The following is a 23974-nucleotide window of genomic DNA, read 5'->3' on the forward strand; positions in this document are numbered from 1 at the left end:
TTTGGGCCATTCTAACATTTATTGATTTTCATAAGTTGTATCATTCTTGCATCCCAGGGATAAATCCCACTTGATCATGGGATGTATTTCTTTTAATGTGCTATTGAATTTGGTTTGCTAATATTTTGTTGAGAGTTCTCACATGTATGTTCATCAGGGATATTGACCTATAGTTTTCTTTTCTTATAGTGTTGTTATCTGGCTCTGGAAATAGGCAAATGGGGGCTCATAGAAAAAGTGTGGAAGCCTTCCTCCCTCTTCCATTTTTTTTTCCAAAAAATTTATGAAGGTTTGTATTCTTTAAATGTTTGGTAAAATCAACCAGTGAAGCTATTTGGTCCTGGGCTCTTTTTTTTGGGGGGGGGGGTTGATTATTGATTCAATCTACTTACTCATTAATACTCTATGTGTATTTCCCTCTTCTTCATGATTCAGTCTTGGTAGATTGTCTCTAAGAATTTGCCGTTTCAGAGTACTATCTCATGGAGTTACTGAGTAGTCTATATGAGTTAATACATGTATAGAACATAGAAGTACTTGCCCAAGTAAGCATCCTGTCATTTTTAGCTTACCTTTTTCTTTATATTTTCTAGGGTAACAATGGCAGTTTTAACAGATACTGTGGGGTTTTTTTTTAATTTTTATTTTAGTAATCTCTACACCCAGTGTGGAGCTTGAACTCACAACCCCAAGATCAAGAGTCACATGCTCCACCACTGAGTCATCCAAATGCCCCTGATACTGTTTGTTTTTTTTTTTTTTTAAGATTTTTATTTATTTGACAGACAGAGATCACAAGTAAGCAGAGAAGCAGACAGTGAGAGAGAGAGAGGAAGCAGCCTCGCCGCTGAGCAGAGAGCTCAGGTCCTGAGCCTGATGCCAGGCTCGATCCCAAGACCTTGGGGTCATGACCTTAGCCAAAGGCAGAGGCTTTAACCCACTGAACAATCCAGGCACCACCCGCCCCGATACTGTTTTATTTTTTTATTTCTTTTCAGCATAACAGTATTAATTGTTTTTGCACCACACCCAGTGCTCCATGCAATCTGTGCCCTCTCTAATACCCACCACCTGGTTCCCCCAACCTCCCACCCCCCGTCCCTTCAAAACCCTCAGATTGTTTTTCAGAGTCCACAGTCTTTCATGGTTCACCTCCCCTTCCAATTTCCCCCAACCCCCTTCTCCTCTCCATCTCCCCTTGTCCTCCATGGTATTTGTTATGCTCCACAAATAAGTGAAACCATATGATAATTGACTCTCTCTGCTTGACTTATTTCACTTAGCATAATCTCTTCCCCAGATACTGTTTTTAAACATACTAAGGTTGCAAATAATCTTACCAGACCCAAAAGAAAAATAAATTTTTTCATTCCACGCAAGGTTGCAGTATATGGGTTGTTAGATCCATGGATTGGTGGTGGAGTTTTAGGACCTGGTTCAGCAAACCAGAGTTACTCATATTTGAGCACTGTCATCAAACTGAATCTCTTTGGAAAGTGAATCTCTGCTACATCACAGGACATTTAGTTCTTCTCCTCTCACACAAAAGAGAAAGGTTTTCAGTTTTGCCTCACCATCACCTCCTTCCTACTCCTTATCCCAACATTACAACATAATGACCTGGCTAACTAGAGTAATTGGAAATGTGTGAATGCCTCCCTAAGCTTTTAATATAATGGGGTTTACATTGAATAAGTGATGGCAGACTGAGTCTGAGCAGTTAATTCTCCTCTGTGGGACATTTGGCTAATTGATCATCTTGAAATGTACTGCGGACTGATCCTTAAATTAATGATTGTTTGCACATAACATTCAGGGCCAATAGCTATGTGTATTTTCTACCTGGGAAATGAATGAAACCTGTGGTGCTAATTAACTCTTGGCTGACCCTTATCCCAAAAATAGCCACCAGTGGACCATAGAGCTTACTCATAATATTTGAGTCCATCTTTCATATTTATTCCTGTAAATATCCACATCTTTATATACTTATTTATCCTTTACAAATGGATATCCACTTGAAGAAATGAAATACACATATGCATATTTACACTTTCCTACCCCCCAAATCAATGAAAAATAAAATACATCCTAACATGTTCACATTGCATGGGCAGTATAATCACCTTTATTAACACTTCAAATCTTCCCTTTGTGTATCATGATGAATTCATGGCTTTTTGTAGACCAGTCATTTTAAATGGTCATGATTTTTATTCTTTTTTTGGTTATTCAACTTGTCTCAGCTCACCCAGTGAAGGCCCCATTAACCTGGTTTCTTTGTCCTTTGTGCACTGTATCTAATATTCTCAACAGCATTCTTGCTTTCTTTCAAGAAGAGGGTGTCCATATACATTATGCTTTTCTTCAGTAACTACCCTCCTGCTTCTTTGTGAAAGAAAAGACAATTAGAGAACCAAGCATGGACACTAGGGTTACACAGGAGATTTAATAGTGAGGAAAAGCTCTAGTTCTTCTGTTGGGCAAAATTTTGGAACCAAGCCAGAAACATTTATTTTGGAGGAGTCTGAGTTCACATGTATTCTTATGGTTTGAGACTTTTGACTATCAAAACTCTATACTCTATTGATTTCATCTAAATTCATAGAATCCAGCCATTTTCCTAAATAAATGAAGAGAGAATAGGAGAGAAATTACATGGAAGGAGTGATTGCTTTAAAAGGGAAGACCAGTCTACAGCCATACCACCCTGAACATGCCTGATCTCATCTGATCTCAGAAGCTAAACAGGGGTGGGCCTGGTTAGTACTTGGATGGGACAAAGGGAAGACAAGGGGGTGCCTGGGTGGCTCAGTTGGCTTAGCATCTGCCTTTGGCTTGGGTCAGGATCCCCAGGTCCTGGGATAGAGCCCAGTGTTGGCTGCCTGGTCTGTAGGGAGTCTGCTTCTCCCTCTCTCTCTGCCTGCTGCTCTTCTTGCTTGTGCTCTGTCAAATAAATTAATTCTTGTTTGATGCTACAGGTCAGTTATGGGTGTGCCTCCATGTGTCTTCATTCTGGACTCTACACTAAAGTACAGCAAAATCCTGGGAAATGATATCCTCACAACAGAGGAAAATGATAGAAACTTACAATATCTCATCAGGTCTTGGCTCAGGCTTGGCATGTGTCATGTCCCTCACATTAGACCAGTGAAAGCATGGTCCAGGGTCACATCCAATATCAGCAAGGTATAAAGATATATTCCTTCCATGGAGTGGAGGGAGGACACTGCAAGTCACGAGGCGACATGTGAAGGTGAAGAACTCCGTAACAAAGAAAAGGGAAACAATAATTGGGGACAGTAATTCAACTGACCATAGCTACTTCTCAGAACCCTCATCTACCAGTAAGCCCTTGGAGAAAGTTACTAGGCACAATCTCTGACAATTTTATCAACTTAAGGTACAAAATACTGCCTTTTGTCCCAAGTTTTTTTTTTTTTTTTTTTTTTTTTTAGTACCTAGCCATTATTCTGGAACATTATGAAAATTCCCACTTGACATACATCCTCTTACACTAGTTTTAACTGAAATAAAGAGGAATTTGTCTTAAAGATGCAGACATATGTGGCTTGTAGATATCTCTAAAAAGGCAACTAGATTCAGAGCAGTGAAAACCATTAGAATCTTTGGGTAATACTCCTTCCATCTCTATACTCCAGGGGTTCCTTCACTCTTCTTTTCAAGTCCAGATTGGGACTATATTGTCTTAGTGCTAAATATAATTTCTTGGGAAGGGAAATATGATTGCCTCAATTACATAAGATGCCCACAACTTTTCCAAGCAACTGTGGCTAGATTGAGAGATATTCTTGTGAAGACCAAACATGGCAACTAGGATCCCAAACTTGGGTGACCCTAGGGATTTATGGGAGAAGGTAATTATTGGAAAAAGTGAAAGAGAGTGGGTCACTTATATCAAAAGATAACTACTCAGTCTCATTTAAAGATCATGATGGCATCATAAAACATGAGAAGTAGCTCTTGGCTTTTGACAGAAAGTTATTAGGTATGTAACAGAGAATAATATCAGTAAGTTGACTCAAATCTTCTTTCAAGGAAAGTAGTGGAAAACCAGAGGCTGCAATATAAAGTGTCTTATCTCAAAAATAATCAGTTTAACTTTTCTCTGTATTTCTCTACAGAAAAAGGAGTCCATTCATTATCTGCAATTTCTATACCATATCTTAATTAAAATGCCAAGAAGTTATACCCTAAGACCGGAGACCAGAGCATTGGGGGTAAGAACTAAATGCTATTTAGGTTAATAAATGATGAGCATTGCATCTTCCTAACATAAAAGGGAAGGCATTGGCCACATCTACAGTGAATTCCCCAAAGGAAGGAAAGTTGAAGAAAGTATTCTGAGTCGATAGTTAATTGGACACAAATTATGGATTCACAGACTATTTCTGAGTAGTTCAATAGCATCACAATCTACTGAGGATTTTAACAAATACTTAGACTGGTTATGAATTTCATAAGCAATGGGAAGGTCCATTTTCTGCTTTTGTTTATAAACAGTTTGAAACAAGCTTATAGATCATAAATGAGGTGGTCAGGCTCAGGCAATGGACCCCAAATCAGAAGGGGATGGAGATACTGGGGCTCTGTGGCCAGTGGTCATTTGATAACATTGGGCTCAAAACATCCTCCCCCTATATTCATCTCTGAGATCATATTCCATATCAATGTTCTCCCTTTCACCTCTCCTAAACCTTAGAATGCTGTACCATTTTGTATTAACCACTAATATTTGTGGGGGCTTGATGCACACTTCAATACATGCCAGCAAAACTAAAACTTGTCCTCAGAAAATTCCCAATATAACAAATCTATGATTATGTCCAGCTGGCTGGTAGCTATTTGGCCCATGGCTAGAATGCAAGGCCCAACGTCTTGCAACAAAGCCTCATGTAGAGCAGAGGCAGGACACTGGTCTTTTTCTACCTCATCCCCCATCACCATTGTATTTTACAAATGGACTGCTTTCTCCTTGTCTCTTTCTGTGCCCTGGACAACAGTCATGGCAATATGTGTGAGAAGGGGTAGGCTTGTCACTGGCCATCCACAGGCCTACCAGTAAGATCCACCACCTCAGAGAGGATGAAGGGTTTAGGATCTTCTACCGAGTTCTTCCTACTAAGCCCTACTGAGCCCTCTGCTAAACTCAGAGTAAGTCAGTGGATTCATGGCCCAGAAAGGAGTTGATTCTGAAAACTGTGACAGTAGTGGGCAAGTCCATCTGATCCCATTCCAAATGGCCATCCCCCATGTGCCGGATCAAGGCATGAGTAACCAATAAATGCATGCTTTTGTGTTGTCTCAGTGTAAACTTCAAGGGAGAGGAGTCTCATCACCCAATAACCACTTCATACCTCTCTGTTGCAATTAATTTTATGCGCCAACTTGCTTGGACCACAGGGTGCCCAGATAATTGGTCACATTATTTGGGGTGTTTTTGTAAATGTCTTTATTTTATTTTATTTTATTTATTTTTATTAAAGTGCAGTTGACACACAATGCTACATTAGTCTCAAGGGTACAACATAGTGACTGGGCAAGTCTAGACCTCATGCTATTCTCACTGCAAATGGAGCTACCACCTGTCACATGCAACACAGTTACGATACCATACACGGTATTCCCTATGCTGTACCTTTTATTCCTGTGACTCACTCATCCATAACTGGAAGCCTGTATCTCCCATTCCCTTTGGTCCATTTTGCCCATCTTCCCACCCCCTCCTGTGAAGGTGTTTTTGAGAGGAGATTAACATTTAACTCAGGGAACTTGGAGTGAGGCAGACTGTCTTCTATAATGTGGATCTGCCTCATCCAATCAGGTGAAGGCCTGGCTAAAACAAGACTGACCTTCCCTGCCTGCTTCAGTAGCTGCAGACACCCTTGTCACTGGTGTGTGTCCGTGACTCTACCCCATCTGGAGAATAAGGCCCGACTCCTATGGAGAGTTCTCCTTCTTGCTTTTTTGAACAAAGTTTAGGGCTCTGGTCCAGAGTAGAGTTACAAAAGATAGCACAGAGAATGATAGTGGGCAGAGGAAAAGGAAACTGAAGCTCCACTCCCAAGACAAGAGAGGATGAAGAATAAAGGCAAGGTCCAAAAGTACCCTTTTGGGTCAGTGGTAGAGAACGAGAACACACCTGCCATCCAGATTTGATCTCACAGATCCAACAGTACAAAGGAGAGGGATGTCAAGGCAGAACCTGAGTGATCCTCAGGGCCAATCGCCCTCCTTTGGGTCATGTGTCCTCCTAAACCAAACTGACAAATAGGCCCCTGCTTTTTACTTAACCAGAGCCAACTAGAAAATCAGATATTAAACATCTCTGAAGATGTCAACAAAACAAAAGCACATATTCCCTGCTTAAATAAATGTGGAGACCTCACCATCCATTTGTGGCTGCCCTTTCCTTATCCATCTTGGTTCTTCCCCAACATGTAGCTCTTTCATCGCTGCTTCAGAAGTAACCAGGATAAGCTGGAAATGACCATGACACTTCAGTCACCATATTGTAATCATCCAGATAGATTTTACCTGAGTATTCACGACAGCTCTCTCTTCTCACAGTCTGCGCAAATCATGAACGGAGTGATTTACTATGCTTTGGGGTATCTCTGTTATGCATTATTTCTCCAAGAAGAGAAGAGAGAAAGTACTGGTTATATTCCTGTCATTGCTACAATAGTTCACATATTTTGGACATCGCCATTTGTGAGTAAACCATGGTGCTACTGATTTTAATTTTTTTTTCTAACTTGTCCTGTAAACTACTCAAGAGATCAAGCAATGGGTAAAGACCTAGTGTCTGAGTCTATGGAGCTCATTATGCTATGGAAAGAGCCTTCACAAAATGTGGGTGGGAGTAGAGAATATATACTTAGGAAAAGTCTTTTTATGTTCATGCTTTGATGGGTTCCTTGAGAAGGTGAGGTGTGCATGTAGAAGTGATTTTGAGAGCGTATGCTTGAAAAGCAGTAAAGACAGTGGCTATCTGGATAACTACAAGGCTTTCTCTTTTTCTTTCCTTCTTCCTTCCTTTCTTCCTTTCTTTCTTTCTTTCTTTCTTCCTTTCTTTCTTTCTTTCTTTTTCTTTTTTTCAGAGTGAAAATCAAAGCCTTGACTGAGCTTAATGTCTGGGGCTGTAGTAGTATTTTTAGAACAGTTACATAATGAAAGAGAAAAGACATGAGAGGGCAAACAGGAATTTGGAAAAATGAAACCAAGATTTCTGAAGTGGATATTTCAAGTAAGGATATTGTAAGAATTCCATAGGCATAGTTGCAGAAGTGCCTAATAGGGACATACCCAATTATAAGACATTACACCCAGGGAAGCCCAAAGCCATGGCTTCCCACAAGTTATTATTTTCTCATAGTTACATCCAATCCAGAAGCAAATAGTCCATCAAGGGTCACTATATTCATAAGCAACGTGACAAAGTAACACAACCGATATTCCAAGTGTCCAACTGAACAGAGCTAGAAAGTTAAGAAGAAAGCCAAATGACTCTTTGGGGGAGAAAGGGTTTTATTAGTTCCTTACCCACCCTTTTGCACTCCTCAACCAAAAACAGGGCTTCAGGGAAGAAAAGATTTAAATGTAATAACTTTTTGTGAAAGGGCTCTGACACATAGTAATAAGTATTCTGGATGGAAGACATTTCCTTAGAGGCTTTCCTACAGTGTGAGTTAGGTTGAGGGCATTTACCAACACTGAGAAATTTCTGGAAAGAATTGTATGCCATAAAGAGAAATGCTTTGAACTGAAAGAGTACAATGAATCACCCATTATGAGGCACTGAGAAAGGATCCAAGTCCAAGATACAGAAAAGAAGCTAACAGCAGAAATTAGCCTCAAATTGTAATTATTCAGTTTCATACTAATGTGTATCCAGCACCTTCCAAAAGCGCTTTGGGTTTGTTGCCACAGCAACTCCATGATCGCTATTATTGATCCCCATTTTACAAATCAGGAAACCAAGACTTAGAAAATGTATGTAACTTCTACAAAGTGACCCAGACACGAAGTGTCCATGAGCTATTTTCCTGGACTGCCAAGATTCCCAGGCCCCTTCAGATGAGTCATCTTTTGTTAGTGCTATGGGCAGATGGAAGGCAGGTATAAGATATACCATTGGGGAAAATAATTAAATTCTTGATATATCAGAAACAACTATTCTTTCCACTGTTGCCAGCTGGGGATGTTAGTGCTCAGGACAGGATATTTGTGGAAGACAACCTTCATTCTTCTGATCAAATGTTTTCCTATTGATGAAATCTTTCTACAGCATTGTCGGGGGGAGGGGGAGTTCCTGCAAGTGAGAGCTGCCCCACTGATCAGTAGGGGGTACGTTCTAACAATTTATATCATGAGCATAATAACTGACAGTCCAAAGAAGTGATCTACCTACTGGCCATTCCTCATAAAGTCATTGTGTGGTGGCTAAGTCCCATCACCAGCACGAAGGCTCCTTAGTGACCAGAGAGGCTAAAAATGTCTTCTCATCTCTGTAATACTGGTTAACAGAGAAACAGTGAATCCGTTTTGTAGAGTGCCGGCTACTGGTCATCACAGAACTGAAATAATTAAAACCTCTTTCTTCTGAGAATTCTGTGAATTCTGTGATACCTTAGATCCCAAGAATGTCATTGGCATTGCGAAAGTGCTCCTGTAGGGAACCATCAACAGGAGTGGGTGTTTACAAATGCCTGTTTCTTTCTCCAGTTCATCGCCTCGGGATCCACCAGCATACAAGCAGAGAAGTATCCCACAAAATACATGGTACGTTGAAATGCTTTGGAGCAATGCCAAAGATAAACAACAACAACAAAAATCACCTGGCATAAACTGAAGAGAAGAAAATATTACTTCTCAGCCAGCTTTTGCCGGGGGGGGGGGGGGGGGGAGGATAAAATTTTTCCAGATGTTTGTATAGGAAAGAAGTCATTTAATTTTTACAGGGAGGCACTCTGATGTGTATTTTAAGAATGGGTGTTGCGGAGCGTGCTGTGTGAAGAACAAGGTTTCTCAGGTGTCAGGTGTGAGGATTATCATGGAATAAATTATCTCTAGCTATCTGAAGGAGTATATATAACCAAAGGAAACTGACCTGGGAGTCAGGCCTGAGCAGGGAGGAATGGCAGGTGGGGCCAGCTTAGGATATCCACGGGTCGTTGGGGAAAAGGGCATAGGACAAAATAATGTGTGAAAAGAGAATTGCCTTCGGCAAATCCAGGGCTAGAGAATATCATCGGAAGGCAGATCAGGCCTTACTAAAATAACATCCAACAGAAGAGGCACATTCCCCTTTAGAACTTCTCCCACTGTGGTTGGGATCACAGTTCTAGAGGTCCATTGCCTGAATTCAAATTCTGACTACCCGACTACTGACCGCGTGAACTGCAGCAAGTTCCTTTCTGCTCTGTGCTTCATTCTCCACCTCTGAAAAACATGGGGCTCCTCCAACCCCCCACCCCCCGACCTCGAAGGATTGTGGGGAGAATTAAAGGAGCCAATAAGCAGCAGCCCCTGCCACACAGTGAGTTCAGTAAGTGTTAGCTCCGCCCACCAAAACCTACCGAGGAGGACAAGGTACTTCAGGGGCTGGAGACAGAAGAAACTAAAGACATATTGTTCCCTAATTCAGGGAAATGTCGGCCTACCTTCCCACCACCTCCCAAAGTAGCTTGGTGGCTATAACTAAGTTTTTATATATATATTTTTTAATGTCTACCACTGTTAACATCAGTTTTTATCCTATGCTTTTTCTAAGCTTTTCAATGTATTTCCAGGGTGTACATGTGACCCAGATGTAACCTGGCATTACTTTTCCCGCAGGGATGTAAGTACAGGTTGACCTCAAAGCCCGTGAAGTGCCCTTAGTTAGGATTTTGCAAATCCCTGGAAGGAACTGTCCTGCCTCGGTTTCTGTATTTGTGCATACTGACCCAATTTTGCTCCACAATATCAAAACAAACAACAACAAAACAGACCAAAAATCAAAAACCAAAACCAAAACCAAAAAAAAAAAAAGCATGTGTAGACAAAATTGGCCTCTTCCTTGGTTTTCACAAAAACTCACAGAAAGCTTTTTGGGTGTTTGTTCATTTGTTTCTTTTTTACTTGAGGGTTGGTGGGGTAAGATTATGACTTTATTTTCTAAGTTCTAGCCATGATCTGACTCCTGCTGTGACTCTTTACCCAACCTCTAGCCTTGCTCTGCTTTCTGCCCTCCCTGCCACTCACCTCACTCCACCTCGAAAAAGCAAAAATGAACTCCTCTTCCTGTCTCACATAGAGCACTTGACATCACTCCTCACAGGAACACAGACTCATCTACCCCAGGGATACTTGTCCGGGAATTTCCCAAGCTAACGTGTCTCAACTTCACAAGGAGAAATCAAATCGTTATTTATCAAGTCATGGAAAAAATGCTTTGGAAAAACTGTTCTAGTGGCAACACCACATTCTGTCTACTTAGGCGACAAAATGCACCTAACACACCTGATACAGGGTGCTCAAATTCCAATAATTCAATCAAAAGTATTTTCTGAGTTTCGGGCATGTTCTGGGTGTGTAGGGTGTATTGGTGAACACACAGACAAAGATTGATTACCCTCAAGGAGCTGATAACCTAACAGGGGACTAAAGACAATAAACATGACAAATAAGGAAAGAATACGGTGTGGTTCACAAGGTGAAAGCTAGCATGGGAAAAAAAGAAAAGATGAAAGCGGTTCTGTTGGGGTCCGTTATCAAATGAACGAGACTGGGACAAAGCAAAAGTTATGTAGAGGTTTATTCTATGCCAAGCATCAGAAGTGACACTGACCGACCAGGGCCGCCTCCAAAGAGAGCGACCCCCTCCCCATCTCACAGGCTGGTTTTATAGGGCATAACCGCAGACCCAAGGTACGTGACTTCTATTGTTAATGCGTTTACTCCCGGAATCAATACCCAGAACCATACCAGGAACTACAGGGGCATTTATTCCCGGAATGAAGTCCGTGGATGTAAACAACAATATGGCTACCTAGGCAATATGGAGTTGCTCTGGCTAAGCAGGCCCTAATAGTTAAACAGGTTTTAACATTAAATTGACCCTAACATTCCCCACTTTTCTTTGGAGATTAGTCAATTTTTTGACTCTTCAGACAGTTCTTGAGGATGAAAACAGGCTGACCTGAGGTGTCGTTTACCTTGAGTGTTGTTTCATCTGCTGTTTTTCTGATTTCCTATTGAGCTGTTTTAGTCTGATGAGGTGTCTCCTGGCTGCTGCTGAGTAGGAACAGGGTTAAAAGTGACCAGGTTATGAAACCCTTTTGAGTCTTAGTTTTAGTCCACAGTTAGTGGGGTCTACCGGCAGTGACTCCCATTTCTGGGGGGTGTCCTTGTTTTCAGCTCATTTGACGTGACACGTGTGAATCCAAGCCCTAATGCCTTCTACTTTTACTCCCATGGGGGTAGTCAGGATGACCATGAATGATCCCTTCCAGCGGGGCTCCAAGTTGTCCACTCAGTGACGGCGTATCCAAACCAAGTCTCCGGGTTGGTAAGGATGCAGTTCTACCTCTGTCTCCGTCTCAGTGTAGGCAGCTTGGATCCCTGCGTGGGCTCTTTTTAAGACAGACTGTAGCGCCTGCAGTGACTGGAGTACAGATTGATCGGTCATTTCCGCTAGGGAAACCTCTTGTAGCCAAGGGCAGAGTAGAGGGGGGTCTCCTGAACATTATTTTAAATGGGGTAACCTTGTTTAAGTAGGGTGTACATCGCGCCCAAAGGAGGGCGAAGGGGTGAGACCACCAGTCTCCAGAATTTACTTTGTCAAGGTCTCTTTAAGAGTCTGGTTCATTCTCTCTACTTGTCCGGAACTCTGGGGCCAGTAGGCACAGTGTAGTTTCCAATTAGTGCCCATGGCCTTGGCCAATGTGTGTGAGACTGAACTCACAAATGCAGGGCCCTTGTATGACCCAATCGCCAGAGGCAACCCAAACCTAGGGATTATTTCCCCTAGTAGCTTTTTGGCTACCATTCCTGCCATTTCATGTTTTGTGGGAAAAGTCTCTACCCAGCCTGAAAAGATATCCACAAAAACTAACATATACTTGTGTCCATACTTTTCCTGTTTCATCTCTGTCAAATCTACTTCCCCGTGAATTCCTGGTTCCCTTCCTCTTGCTCTTTTCCCTCTTCCCATCCGAGTTCCTCCGGCATTTACCACCTGACATTGAGCAAGCACATCCATCAACCACATCCTGAGCCATACGCCCTAATTTAGAAACCTGGGACTGCTGACCCGCGAGCTCCTTAAGCTTGCGAGTCCCTAAATGAGTGCCCTGATGTATTTGGCTTACTAATTTTTTTTTCCTAGTCTTCGAGGAAGAATTAACTTTTCTGCCCTAGTCTTAGCCCAATCCCCTTCATAGTCTAATTTAGTCCATTTTTGTAAATATTTTAAATCTTCCTCTGAATAATCTGGTTTTTCTGGTAGGGCTGGAGCCGGGAGTATTACCAGTTCTTGAGCCGTTTCCCTAAGCTGCTTTCTTTGCTGTTCCATCTGCTAATTGGTTTCCTTTTGAAACCAGATTAGTCCCCTTTTGGTGCTGTGGGCAATGCATAACCGGCCACCTCTTTTGGGTCCCAAATAGCCTGAAGGAGAGCCAATATTTCTTTTCTGTTTTTAATTTCTTTCCCTTCTGCTGTTAATAGGCCTCTTTCTTTATAAATAGCCTCATGTATATGGAGAGTAGCAAAGGCATACCTGCTGTCCTTATAGATATTGGCGGTCTTGCCCTTGGCCATCTGCAGGGCCTTGGTGAGTGCAGTCAGCTCTACTTTTTGCGCTGAGGTTCCATGTGGCAGGGCCACCTTCCAGAGCTCCTGTTCAGGAGGAACAACTGCAGCCCCCGCATACCTCTTCCCATTGGCCATGTAGCTACTCCCATCTGTGAAGAGAGTCATCTCCACATTCCGGAGGGGAGTGTCTCTAAGGTCAGGCCTTATTCCTGTGATCTGGGTTAGGACCTCCCCATAGTCGTGTGGGTGGTCAGCTAGCTTTTCTGGCAGCAACGTGGCTGGATTTAGCACCGCCAGGGGCCTGAAAATCACTTTCGTTTTGTTGAGGAGGAGGGCTTGATACCCTGTCACTCGGGCGTTTGTCATCCACCGGTCTGGTGGGGTCCGGAGGAGGCCTTCGAAAGCATGAGTAGTGGTCAAGATGAGATTTTGACCCAAAGTTAATTTACTTGCATCCTTGACCAGGAGGGCTGTGGCAGCAAATATGCGGAGGCAAGGGGGAAACCCAGCCACTACTGGCTCTAGTTTTTTTTTTTTTTGCTAAGATAGGCTACTGGCCTTTGCCAAGGCCCCAGAGTCTGAGTCAAAACCCCTTTGGCCACCCCTGCCTTTTCATCTACATATAAGTGGAAGGGTTTGGTAACATCTGAGATGGCCAGTGCTGGGGCACTCAGTAAGGCTGTTTGTAATTTTCGAAATGCTCCTTCTGCCTCAACTATCTACTCTACCGTACTGAGTCCTCCCCTAATCAGTTCGTAGAGGGGTCGAGCAATCTCCGCGAACCGCGGTATCTATCCACAGTCTGCAGTAGCCCACTGTCCCAATAAACTCCCTCACTTGTTGGGGCGTGGTGGGGTGGGGGGTAGCAGGTGATCACCTGTTTCCTGGACTCAGACAGTGAACGCACTCCCTCGTGGAGATCAAAGCCTAAATAAGTAGTGTGGCTCTGACAAAGCTGTGCTTTCTGTGCTGACACCTGATACCTTTTTTCCTGCAGTCTGTAAGAGAGTTTTTGCCCCCCCCAACCCCCCACCCACGCAAGCATGACTCATAGTCCTCAGTGGCTATTAGCAAGTCATCAACATACTGTAACAGAGTGACTCCCAGGTTGGTGATTCTGTACTCATGCAAGTCCTTGTGTAGGGTCTCGATGAAGATGGTGGGTGAGTTTTTGAATCCTTGGGGAAGTCTTGTCCAGGTGAGCTGGCCCTGGAACCCTTCCTGTGCGTCAGACCACTCAAAATCAAAGAGGAGTTGAGACTCCCTTGCCAAAGGTATGCAGAAAAATGCATCCTTGAGAGCTAAGACAGTTTACACAGTTCTTTTGGGGCCTAGGAGGGAGAGTAGGGTATAGGGGTTGGGTACTGCCGGGTGGATATCTTCAACCCATTTGTTAACTTCCCGCAAGTCCTGAATGGGTCGTATTCCCCAGTTTCAGCCTTTTTTGACCGGCAGTAAAGGTGTATTCCATGGAGACTTGCAAGGAACTAGGATCCCATCTCCTCGGAGGCGGTTAATGTGTTTTCTGTTCCCTTCCTTTGTTTCCCAGGGGAGGGAGTACTGCCCGACTCGAACGGCTGTAGCTGTTGCTTTTAACTGTACCACTAGTGAAGGCCATCCCTTGGCCAGGCCAAGAGGCCTCCCTTCTGCCCAGACTTCGGGAAATTCGACCTGTAGGGTTTGGAAAAGGCTTCCCTCACTTATCTCCTCTGGTTTTGAGACTGGCTCATAAAGGAGATGTTCATCTACTGCTGCCCTAGCCTCTGCACAGTGGGTTGTCCCAAAGTCACTGTCATGTCTCCAGTCCTTCCGAGAACTGAATACCAGCCCGTAGTGTGTGGAGGGAATCTCTTCCCATCGGGTTATACGGGGCATTAAGGAAGGACCAAGAATCGATGTTGGACTACTCCCGAGGCCAGATTTAATGTCCTTTCTGTTGACCATTTGTGTCTTTCTGTGCTGTTTGCCCCTTGTACCCAGACTTCCTCTCCAGAGAGTTTTCCCACAGGCTTTAGTAATGATGAAACTTGGGCTCCCATGTCCACCAAAAAATCAATTGATTTTCCTTCCACCCCAATTTTAACCCGAGATTTGGGGAAGGGCTCCAAACCATGGCCCCGTTAGTCTTTGGTGGCCAGCGTTGCCGTGTTCTTCTTAGGGCACTCTCCGGCCCAGTGTCCTTTTTCCTTGCAGTAAGCACGCTGATCTGAATCTAAGCCTTCCCACCGGCTTTCTCGGTGTTTAGGCTTTTCTTTCCATTGACCATCTCCTACCTGCCTTTTTCTTTTTCATGGACCTTTTTTTTTTTTTTTTCCTGTCTCCTTCCCGCCTCATGTAATGCCAAAACTTTAACCATTTTTTTTTACTCTGTTTTTCATCTTCTTGTGTATCCCTGTGGTTAAACACTTTTTCTGCTATTCCCACTAACTCAGTCAGATTCTTCCCTTCAAATCCTTCAATTTTCTGAAGCTTCTTCCTTATATCTGGGGCTGACTGACTGGCAAAGACAAGATTTACTGCCCTCTGATTTTAACATTTACTTGAATGGATCACCAATATCGATTTGCCATGACACAGGGCTTTACACTTCCCTCCTTAAATACTATGCCTCATTTGAACAGAAACATTTTAGAGGAAAATATTTATTAGTCTTTTTTTCCTTCTTGGGAATAAATCCATCAAAACTGATCTAATATGGTCAAATTTTTAACATATTTCATTGTTTCCTTTCAAACCTATAAACCAAGGTAAATAAGTCACTTTCCCCAAGCCTTCTACAACTTACTATATACTCTCAAGTTTAGTGTTTATTATCTCCTTTCATATTCTGGTGCAACCAGATATTTTTACTTTAAGACAAAACTATTTACTCTCTTAGGCCCTCTTTTTTGTGTGTACAGTTCTTTTAAACTTACTATCAGTCAACTGCCTTTCCTCTGGTTTTTTCAGACAACATTAAAACTTTCAATAAAAGCCTTATGGCCTTTTTCTTTTAGTAGTCCATCCTGACCATACCTAAAATTTTTTTTTCTGAAAATTTCCCTTTATAAACCTTTTACAACTTTCTTTTGTATCCAGGTTTTGTCCCAAGCCATTTTCTTTTAAACAACCATCTCATTTAGGATAAAATTACCTTTTTCTTTAACAAAATGTATTCCCATTCCTTATTTTTCTTATGTATACCCTACTTTTTTACATATAGGGTTATTTCCCTTACTTCCACCAGTCTTAGTTACAGTTAGCAGAATTTTCTATTCCTAGAAACATTTCAGTGATGGTTAAGTATTAACCAATTGTGAATAGTTACAACAGAATTCTTAGAAGGCAAATTTATGAATCAGTTAGAAGGCAAATTTATGAATCAGTTAAGCACAAAACATGTTTGCCAACAGATCCCAAAAGCACAAACTTAGTTTCAGCAACAAATGCTTTAGCATTTTAGCATTTTATCCCATTTGGTTAAGACCTAGATGTCCATAATTTAATTCCATTGTCATCCAACCAAAACCTTAAAGTTTCAGGTTACCAAAGACTTTGAAAGTTACTTTAACAATTACCCATTAAAACTTTGAGACAGACAATTAACCATCAGTTCAGTTATTTCTTTGTTAACAGATTTTAACAAATAGCATGAGCTTATTTGACCTTCAGTAAACTTTGATTGAAGTTTCACATTTACTGCTGTAACTTTAAAGACATGTCTATCTTAATTAAACCAACAAACTTAACTTAGTTCAAATACTGATTTATGTTTCACCTGGACTCACTTCACTTTTAATGTTTACCTGAGACACCGGTGGGAAGATCTGGAGTGGGGGGTGTTAGGTCCAGGGGCTGCTCTTCTTGCTCCTTGACAGTGAAGAGGGAAGGAGCCATGGTGCAGGAAGCACCCAGGACTGTCTAGAGGCCGGTTATGCAGGCCACACCCAAGTTGGTGCAGAAACAGTAGGGGGAGTACTGCCAGAAGGCAGAGAAAGGCTTCCCAGTTTTAGAGAGTTTTCCTGGATAAACCTTGTCACCCAACTGGGTGGTTTTACCTTGAAAATCCTTGAAATGCTGGAGAACAAGACTTAGGGGTGTCATAGGTCCTTTACTCTCTGCTTGCCCCATTTCTTCAAACACAACAAACAACACAACAGACAACAAAAGACAAGACAAAGACAACCGCAGACCAGACCCAGCAGCCCTTCCTCAACCAGATATCAAGTCTAAGGATGTGCAAGATATAATCCCAACTCAAAAACATAACCTGCCGCTGGTGGGGATTTTTTTCAGTCCCCTGACAGCCTAGGGGGACTCAAACCCCCTGACTGCCTAGGGTGATGCAAACCCCTGGCAGATCCCCTGACTGCCTAGGGGACTCAAACCCCCTGGCAATCTCCCAGTGGAGGGATGGGGTGTCCCTGCTTCCACTCCAGCCCTGGGGAGCAATGCTGTGTCCAGCTTCTCCCCAGTGGGCTATACCCTGGAGCTCCACAACCAGACAGACCAGATCCCACAGAATAAAATCTCAAGATCTTACCTCTGGAGGCTTTTCCCAGAAATTCTGATGCTGACTCAGTTCTCATCCTTTAATCGCAGATGAGCCCCCAGAATGTTGGGGTTCGTTATCAAATGAACGAGACTGAGACAAAGTGAAAGTTATGCAAAGCCTTGTTCTATGCCAAGCATTAGAAGCTAGACTGACCAGCCAGGGGAACAAGACTGAGACAAAGTGAAAGTTATGTAGAGGTTTATTCTATGCCAAGCATTAGAAGTCAGACTGACCGGCCAGGGCCACCTCCAAAGAGAGTGACCCCTTCCCGATCTCACAGGCTGGTTTTATAGGGCATAACTGCAGACCCAAGGTACGTGACTTCTATTGTTAAGGTGTTTACTCCTGGAATCGATACCCGAAACCATACCAGGAACTACGGGGGCGTTTAATACCGGAAAGAACAAGAGTGGTGAGAGTGGGCATCCTTGTCGTGTTCCTAATCTCAATGGGAAGGCTGCAAGCTTTTTCCCATTGAGGATGATATTTGCTGTGGGTCTTTCATAGGTAGATTTTATGAAGTTCAGGAACGTTCCCTCTATCCCTATACTTTGAAGAGTTTTAATCAGGAACGGATGCTGGATTTTGTCAAATGCTTTTTCTGCATCAATTGAGAGGACCATGTGGTTCTTCTCTCTTCTCTTATTAATTTGTTCTATCACATTGACTGATTTGCGAATGTTGAACCATCCTTGTAGCCCAGGGATGAATCCTACCTGGTCATGGTGGATAATCTTTTTAATGTGCTGTTGGGTCCGGTTTGCTGGCATCTTGTTGAAAATCTTAGCATCCATATTCATCAGTGATATTGGTCTGAAATTCTCCTTTTTGGTAGGGTCTTTGCCTGGTTTGGGGATCAAGGTAATGCTGGCTTCATAGAAAGAGTCTGGAAATTTTCCTTCTGTTTCAATTTTTTGAAACAACTTCAGGAGAAGAGGTGTTATTTCTTCTTTGAAGGTTTGGTAGAATTCCCCAGGGAATCCATCAGGTCCTGGGCTCTTGTTTTTTGGGAGGTTTTTGATCACTGCTTCAATCTCATTACTACATATAGGTCTATTCAGGTTGTCAATTTTTTCTTGGTTCAATTTTGGGGGTTTATAGTTTTCCAGGAATGCATCCATTTCATCTAGGTTGCTTAACTTATTGGCATGCAACTGTTGATAATAACTTCTGATGATTGTTTCTACTTCCTGGGTGTTAGTTATGATCTCTCCCTTTTCATTCATAATTTTATTAATTTGAGCTTTCTCTCTTTTCTTTTGGATTAGTGTGGCCAATGGTTTATTGATCTTATTGATTCTTTCAAAAAAAAAAAAACAGCTTCTAGTTTCATTGATATGTCCTACTGTATATCTGGTTTCTACCTCATATTGATCTCAGCTTTAATCTTTTTTTTTAAGATTTTATTTATTTATTTATTTGACAGAGAGAAATCACAAGTAGATGGAGAGGCAGACAGAGAGAGACAGAGGGAAGCAGGCTCCCCGCTGAGCAGACAGCCCGATGCGGGACTCAATCCCAGCACCCTGAGATCATGACCTGAGCCCAAGGCAGCGGCTTAAACCACTGAGCCACCCAGGCGCCCTCAGCTTTAATCTTGATGATTTCCCTTCTTATGCATGGAGTTGGTTTGATTTGTTGTTGATTCTCCAGTTCTTTAAGGTGTAGAGACAGCTGGTGTTTTCTGAATTTTTCAATTTTTTTGAGGGAGGCTTGGATGGCTATGTATTTCCCCCTTAGGACTGCCTTTGCTGTATCCCATAGGTTTTGGACCAAAGTGTCTTCATTCTCATTGGTTTCCATGAATTGTTTCAGTTCTTCTTTGATCTCCTGGTTGATCCAAGCATTCTTAAGCAAGGTGGATTTTAGCTTCCAGGTGTTTGAGTTCCTTCGGAACTTTTCCTTGTGATTGAGCTCCAGTTTCAAAGCATTGTGATCTGAGAATATGCAGGGAATAATCTCAGTCTTTTGGTATCGGTTGAGTCCTGATTTGTGACCCAGTATGTGGTCTATTCTGGAGAAGGTTCCATGTGCACTTGAGAAGAATGAGTATTCTGTTGTTTTAGGGTGGAATATTCTGTATATATCTATGAGGTCTATCTGGTCCAATGTGTCATTCAATGCTCTTGTTTCTTTATTGATTTTCTGCTTCAATGATCTGTCTATTTCTAAGAGAGGCGTGTTAAGATCTCCTACTATTAATGTATTCATATCAATATGGAAAGAAGTTCATGGATGTAAACAACAATATGGCTACCTAGGCAATATGGAGTTGCTCTGGCTAAGCAGGCCCTAATAGTTAAACAGGTTTTAACATTAAACTGGCCCTTAACAGTTCCACTGGGGGCTGTATAAGCAAGATTATCCAAGTTAAGTCTTATTAAGCAGGAGGCATTGAAGCAAAGGCTGAGGGAGAAAGTTAGCCATGCAGATAGCAGATGGAACAGCATTCCCACCAAAGGGATCAGCCATCAAAAAAGCCAGAGTGAAAGCATGTCTGGCATGTTCTGGTGTGGAGGCCAGTGAGGCTCAGCTGCAGAGCTGAGGATATGGAGCCCTGATCTTATAGGGCCTCTTAGACAGGCTTTCACCCTGAGGAGAACATGGAGAGACTGTGGTATTCTGAGGAGTGATGTGATGAGGGTGTGTCTTGAAAGGATCATTCTGACTGAAATTCTCTGATGATGGTGGCATGCGGGAGGCACCAGGTTAGAAGTGGGGAGGAGAGTTCCAGGGCTCTTTCAGTCAGCCAGGGAAAAGAGGACAGTGGTTTGGACAGAGTAGACCAAGTAGAGGGGATGGTAGGTGTTTGGCTACTGGATGTGTTGGAAGGTGATGCCAACAGGGGTTCCTGATGGGTGTAGGGTGTGAGAGAAAAAGATAGGAATCAGGAACTAAAACAAAGCTTTTGTCTTGAGCAATTGGAAGGACAGAATCAGGAATCTTAGGTACGAAATAATATTTAACATGATGAGACATGTTAAGGTCTCCAGTGGAAAGCCTAGCAAAGAAGAAAAGAGAAAAAGGACCGAGCTCTAGGGCATTTCATCCTAAAGACTAAGAAGAAGAGAAAATGATATTTTGGGTATAAAAGATTCCTATCTTTAATGTTACTTCCTAAAGAATATCAATGTTCCTTATATTTTATTCATGTGTATTCTTTTGATTTAAAGCAAAAAAAAAAAAAAAAGTATGTGGGGTATATTTCTTCTGGATGAACATTTTTTTATTTTTTTTAATGAAATGCTTTATGTGGCCCCCTCATTCAGGTCCAGATATTTGAGTTTAACAATTTTTTATTTTCTAAAAACATAACTATTCATTTTCATATTAACTTGGAAAAGTCTGTAGCTGCTTGGGTAAATATATACCACCTTCATCAATTCTGGTTTTTTTAAGTGTACAATTCAATGTTTTTAGTGTATTCGCAGATATGTGCAACAATCACCACAGTCAACTTTAGAACATTTTCAATACCCCAAAAAGTAACCATGCACCATTTAGTGACTGCTCCCCATACCACAACCCCCCATTTTCCCCAGGCCAAGGAAACCACTAGTTTATCTTCTGTCCCTGTAGATATATGCCTGTTCTGGACATTTTATTTAAAAATCAATTATTTTAAAAAGGCAATCATAGAATAAGTAATTTTTATGAATGGCTTCTTTCACTTAGCCTAATGTTTGCAAGGTTCACCTATATTGTAGTGTATGATATCAGAACTTTGTCCTTTCCATGGCTAAATAATATTGTATGGCACAGCTATGCTCTATTTTTTTAATCCATTCATCATTGATGAACATTTTGGTTGATTCCACCTTTAGCCATCATGAAGAGTGCTGTTATAAACACTTGTGTGCAACATTTTATTTGATGTGCTTTCAATTCTTTGTACTATATAAGTAGGAATGGAATTACACGGCTGTTTGGTAACTCTGCACAACAATAGAGAAAATGACAGACGATGTTTCCAAAGGGACTCCACCATTTTTTTAAAGATTTTATTTATTTATTGGACAGAGAGATCACAAGTAGACAGAGAGGCAGGCAGAGAGAGAAGAGGAAGCAGGCTCCCCGCTGATGCGGGGCTCGATCCCAGCACCCTGGGATCATGACCTGAGCCAAAGGCAGAGGCCTAACCCACTGAGCCACCCAGGTGCCCTGGGACTCCACCATTTTATATTCCACCAACAGTGTGTGAGGATTCCTACTTGTCCATATCCTCACCAACACTTACTATTAGCTGACCTCTGACACTAGCCATCCTAGGGGGTCTGAAGGCTACATACCATGCATCTTTTCATATTCTATTGGCCAATTATATGTCTTCTTTGGAGGAATGTCTGTTCAAATCTTCTACCTATATTAAAATTAGTTATTAACCTTTTATTATCATTCAGTCATAAGAGCTTTATGTAGTCTACATAGAAGCCCTTATCAGATATATGATCTGCAAATGTTTTTCCTTTCTATAGATTGTATTTTCGCTTTCTGAATAGTCCTTTGAAGCACAGAAGCTTTAATTTTGTTGAAGCCTGAACTTCACTATTTTTCTTTTTATGTTCTTGCTTTTGATGTCATGTTTAAGAATCCATTGCAGAAACCAAAGACATGAAGATTTATGCCTGTTTTCATATAGGCATTTTATAGTTTTAGTTCTTTTATTTAGGTCTCTGATCCATTTTGAGTTAATTTTTGTTGATGATATAATGTAAAGGCCTTCTTTCATTTTTTGCATGTGAATATCCAGTTGTCCCAATGTCATTTTTGAAAAGACTATTTCTCCCCCATTAAATTTTCTCAGCACCCTTGTGAGTTTGTTTCTGAACTTTGAATTCTATTTCGTTAGTCAATATGTCTATTCTTAACACAAGTACCACAAAGTTTTTTTTTTTTTTTTTTAAGATTTTATTTATTTATTTGACAGACAGAGATCACAAGTAGGCAGAGAGGCAGTCAGAGAGAGGAGGAAGCAGGCTCCCCGCTGAGCAGAGAGCCGGATGTGGGGCTCAATCCCAGGACCCCGGGATCATGACCTGAGCTGAAGGCAGAGGCTTTAACCCACTGAGCCACCCAGGCGCCCGAGTTTTGATTACTTTGTAGTACATTTTGAAATCAGAAAGTGGGAGTCCTTCAATTTTTGCTCTTCTTTTTCAAGATGTTCATTTGCTATTCTGTTCTCTTTCGATGCCTATGAATTTTAGGATCAGCTTATCAATTTCTGTAAGGAAAAACAGCTGGGATTCTGATAGGGATCACGCTGAAGCTACAGTTCAATTTGGAGAGTACGGATCTTAACAGTATTAAATCTTCATGTCCATATGAACATGGATTTTTTTCATTACTTTTTCACAAATGTTTTTTAGTTTTCAGGGTATAAGTTTTGATCTTTATAAATTCAACTTATTCTTAAATAGTTTATTCTTTCTGATGCTATTATAGATGGAATTGTTTTCTTAATTTTATTTTCAGATGGTTCATTTCCAGTGTAAGGAATACCACTGATTTTCTTACATCAATCTTGTATCCTGTCGTTTTGCTGAACTCATTTAGTAGTTCTAATAGTTTTCAGTGTTTTCCTTAGGATGTTCTGTAGAAATGAACGTGTAATCTGTGAATAGATCCTTGACCAATTTGGATGACTTTTGTTTCTTTTTTTTTTTTTTTTGCCTAACTGCCCTGGCTATAACCACTAGTACATTGTTGAGTAGAAGTTGTGAGAGCAAATGTTCTTATCTTTTTCTGATCTCAAGAGGAAAGCTTCCAGCGGTATGCAGTAAGTAAGCAAACCAATAAGTATGTTCGTTATGGGTATTTCTTAGATACCTTTCCCAGGTTGAGGAAGATGCTGCCTAGTTCAGTTTCTTGAGTGTTTTAAACATGAAAGTGTCTAGGATATTTGTCAAATGCTTTTTCTGCATCTATTGAGATGATCATGCAGTTGTTTTTTATTGTATTGTGGTGTATTACATTAATTGATTTTTGGAAATTTTGGCCTTCCATTGGTGGAATAAATCTCATTTGGCTATGGTTTATGATACTTTTTATACGTTGCTGGGTTAAGTTTGATAGCATCTTGTTGAAGGTTTTTGCATCCATGTTCAAAGAGATATTAGTATACAGTTTTGTTGTTGCTGTTGTGATGTCTTGGTCTGGTTATGGTATCAGAGTAATATTGGCTTCCTACAATGAGTGAGGAAGTGTCTCCTCTTATTCTCTTTCTGGAAGAGCTTATGAAGAACTGATATTAATTCTTCTTTAGATATTTTGTAGAAGAGACCATTGAAGTCATCTGGAACTGGGCTTTTTTTTTTTTTTTTTTTTTTGAGAGAGAAAGGGGGAGCACCAATGGAAGCAGAGGGAGAAGCAGACTATCCGCTGAGCAGGGAGCCTGATGCAGGGGCTCCATCCCAGGACCCTGAGATCATGACCTGAGCTGAAGGCAGACACTTAGCTGACCCGCCCAGGTGCTGTTGGAACTGGCTTTTTCTTCACAGAAAGTTTTTTTATTATTATTCCAGATCTCTTGGTTTGTTACAGATCTATTCAAATTTTCCATTTCTTCTTGAGTCAGTTGTAGTGTTTTACCTGTTGCTTAAGAATTTTTCCATTTCATGTGGG

General features: G+C 41.5%; 1 protein-coding gene across 2 annotated transcripts in view; it reads left to right on the forward strand.

Moving 5' to 3' along the window:
• Positions 1 to 23974, forward strand: part of LOC131822717 (membrane-spanning 4-domains subfamily A member 3-like) — a 47838-nt gene that overhangs the window by 4546 nt on the left and 19318 nt on the right. The window contains exons 2-4 of one of the 2 annotated variants that reach the window (XM_059159008.1): positions 4146 to 4241; positions 6592 to 6735; positions 8749 to 8805. In XM_059159008.1, coding sequence (XP_059014991.1) covers positions 4197 to 4241; positions 6592 to 6735; positions 8749 to 8805 — 246 coding nt within the window. In that variant the 5' untranslated portion in view covers positions 4146 to 4196. The remainder of the gene's footprint in view (positions 1 to 4145; positions 4242 to 6591; positions 6736 to 8748; positions 8806 to 23974) is intronic. The other variant, XM_059159009.1, reaches the window with a different exon arrangement.

Source organism: Mustela lutreola, chromosome 1, assembly GCF_030435805.1.
Source record: "Mustela lutreola isolate mMusLut2 chromosome 1, mMusLut2.pri, whole genome shotgun sequence".
NCBI lineage: Eukaryota > Metazoa > Chordata > Mammalia > Carnivora > Mustelidae > Mustela > Mustela lutreola.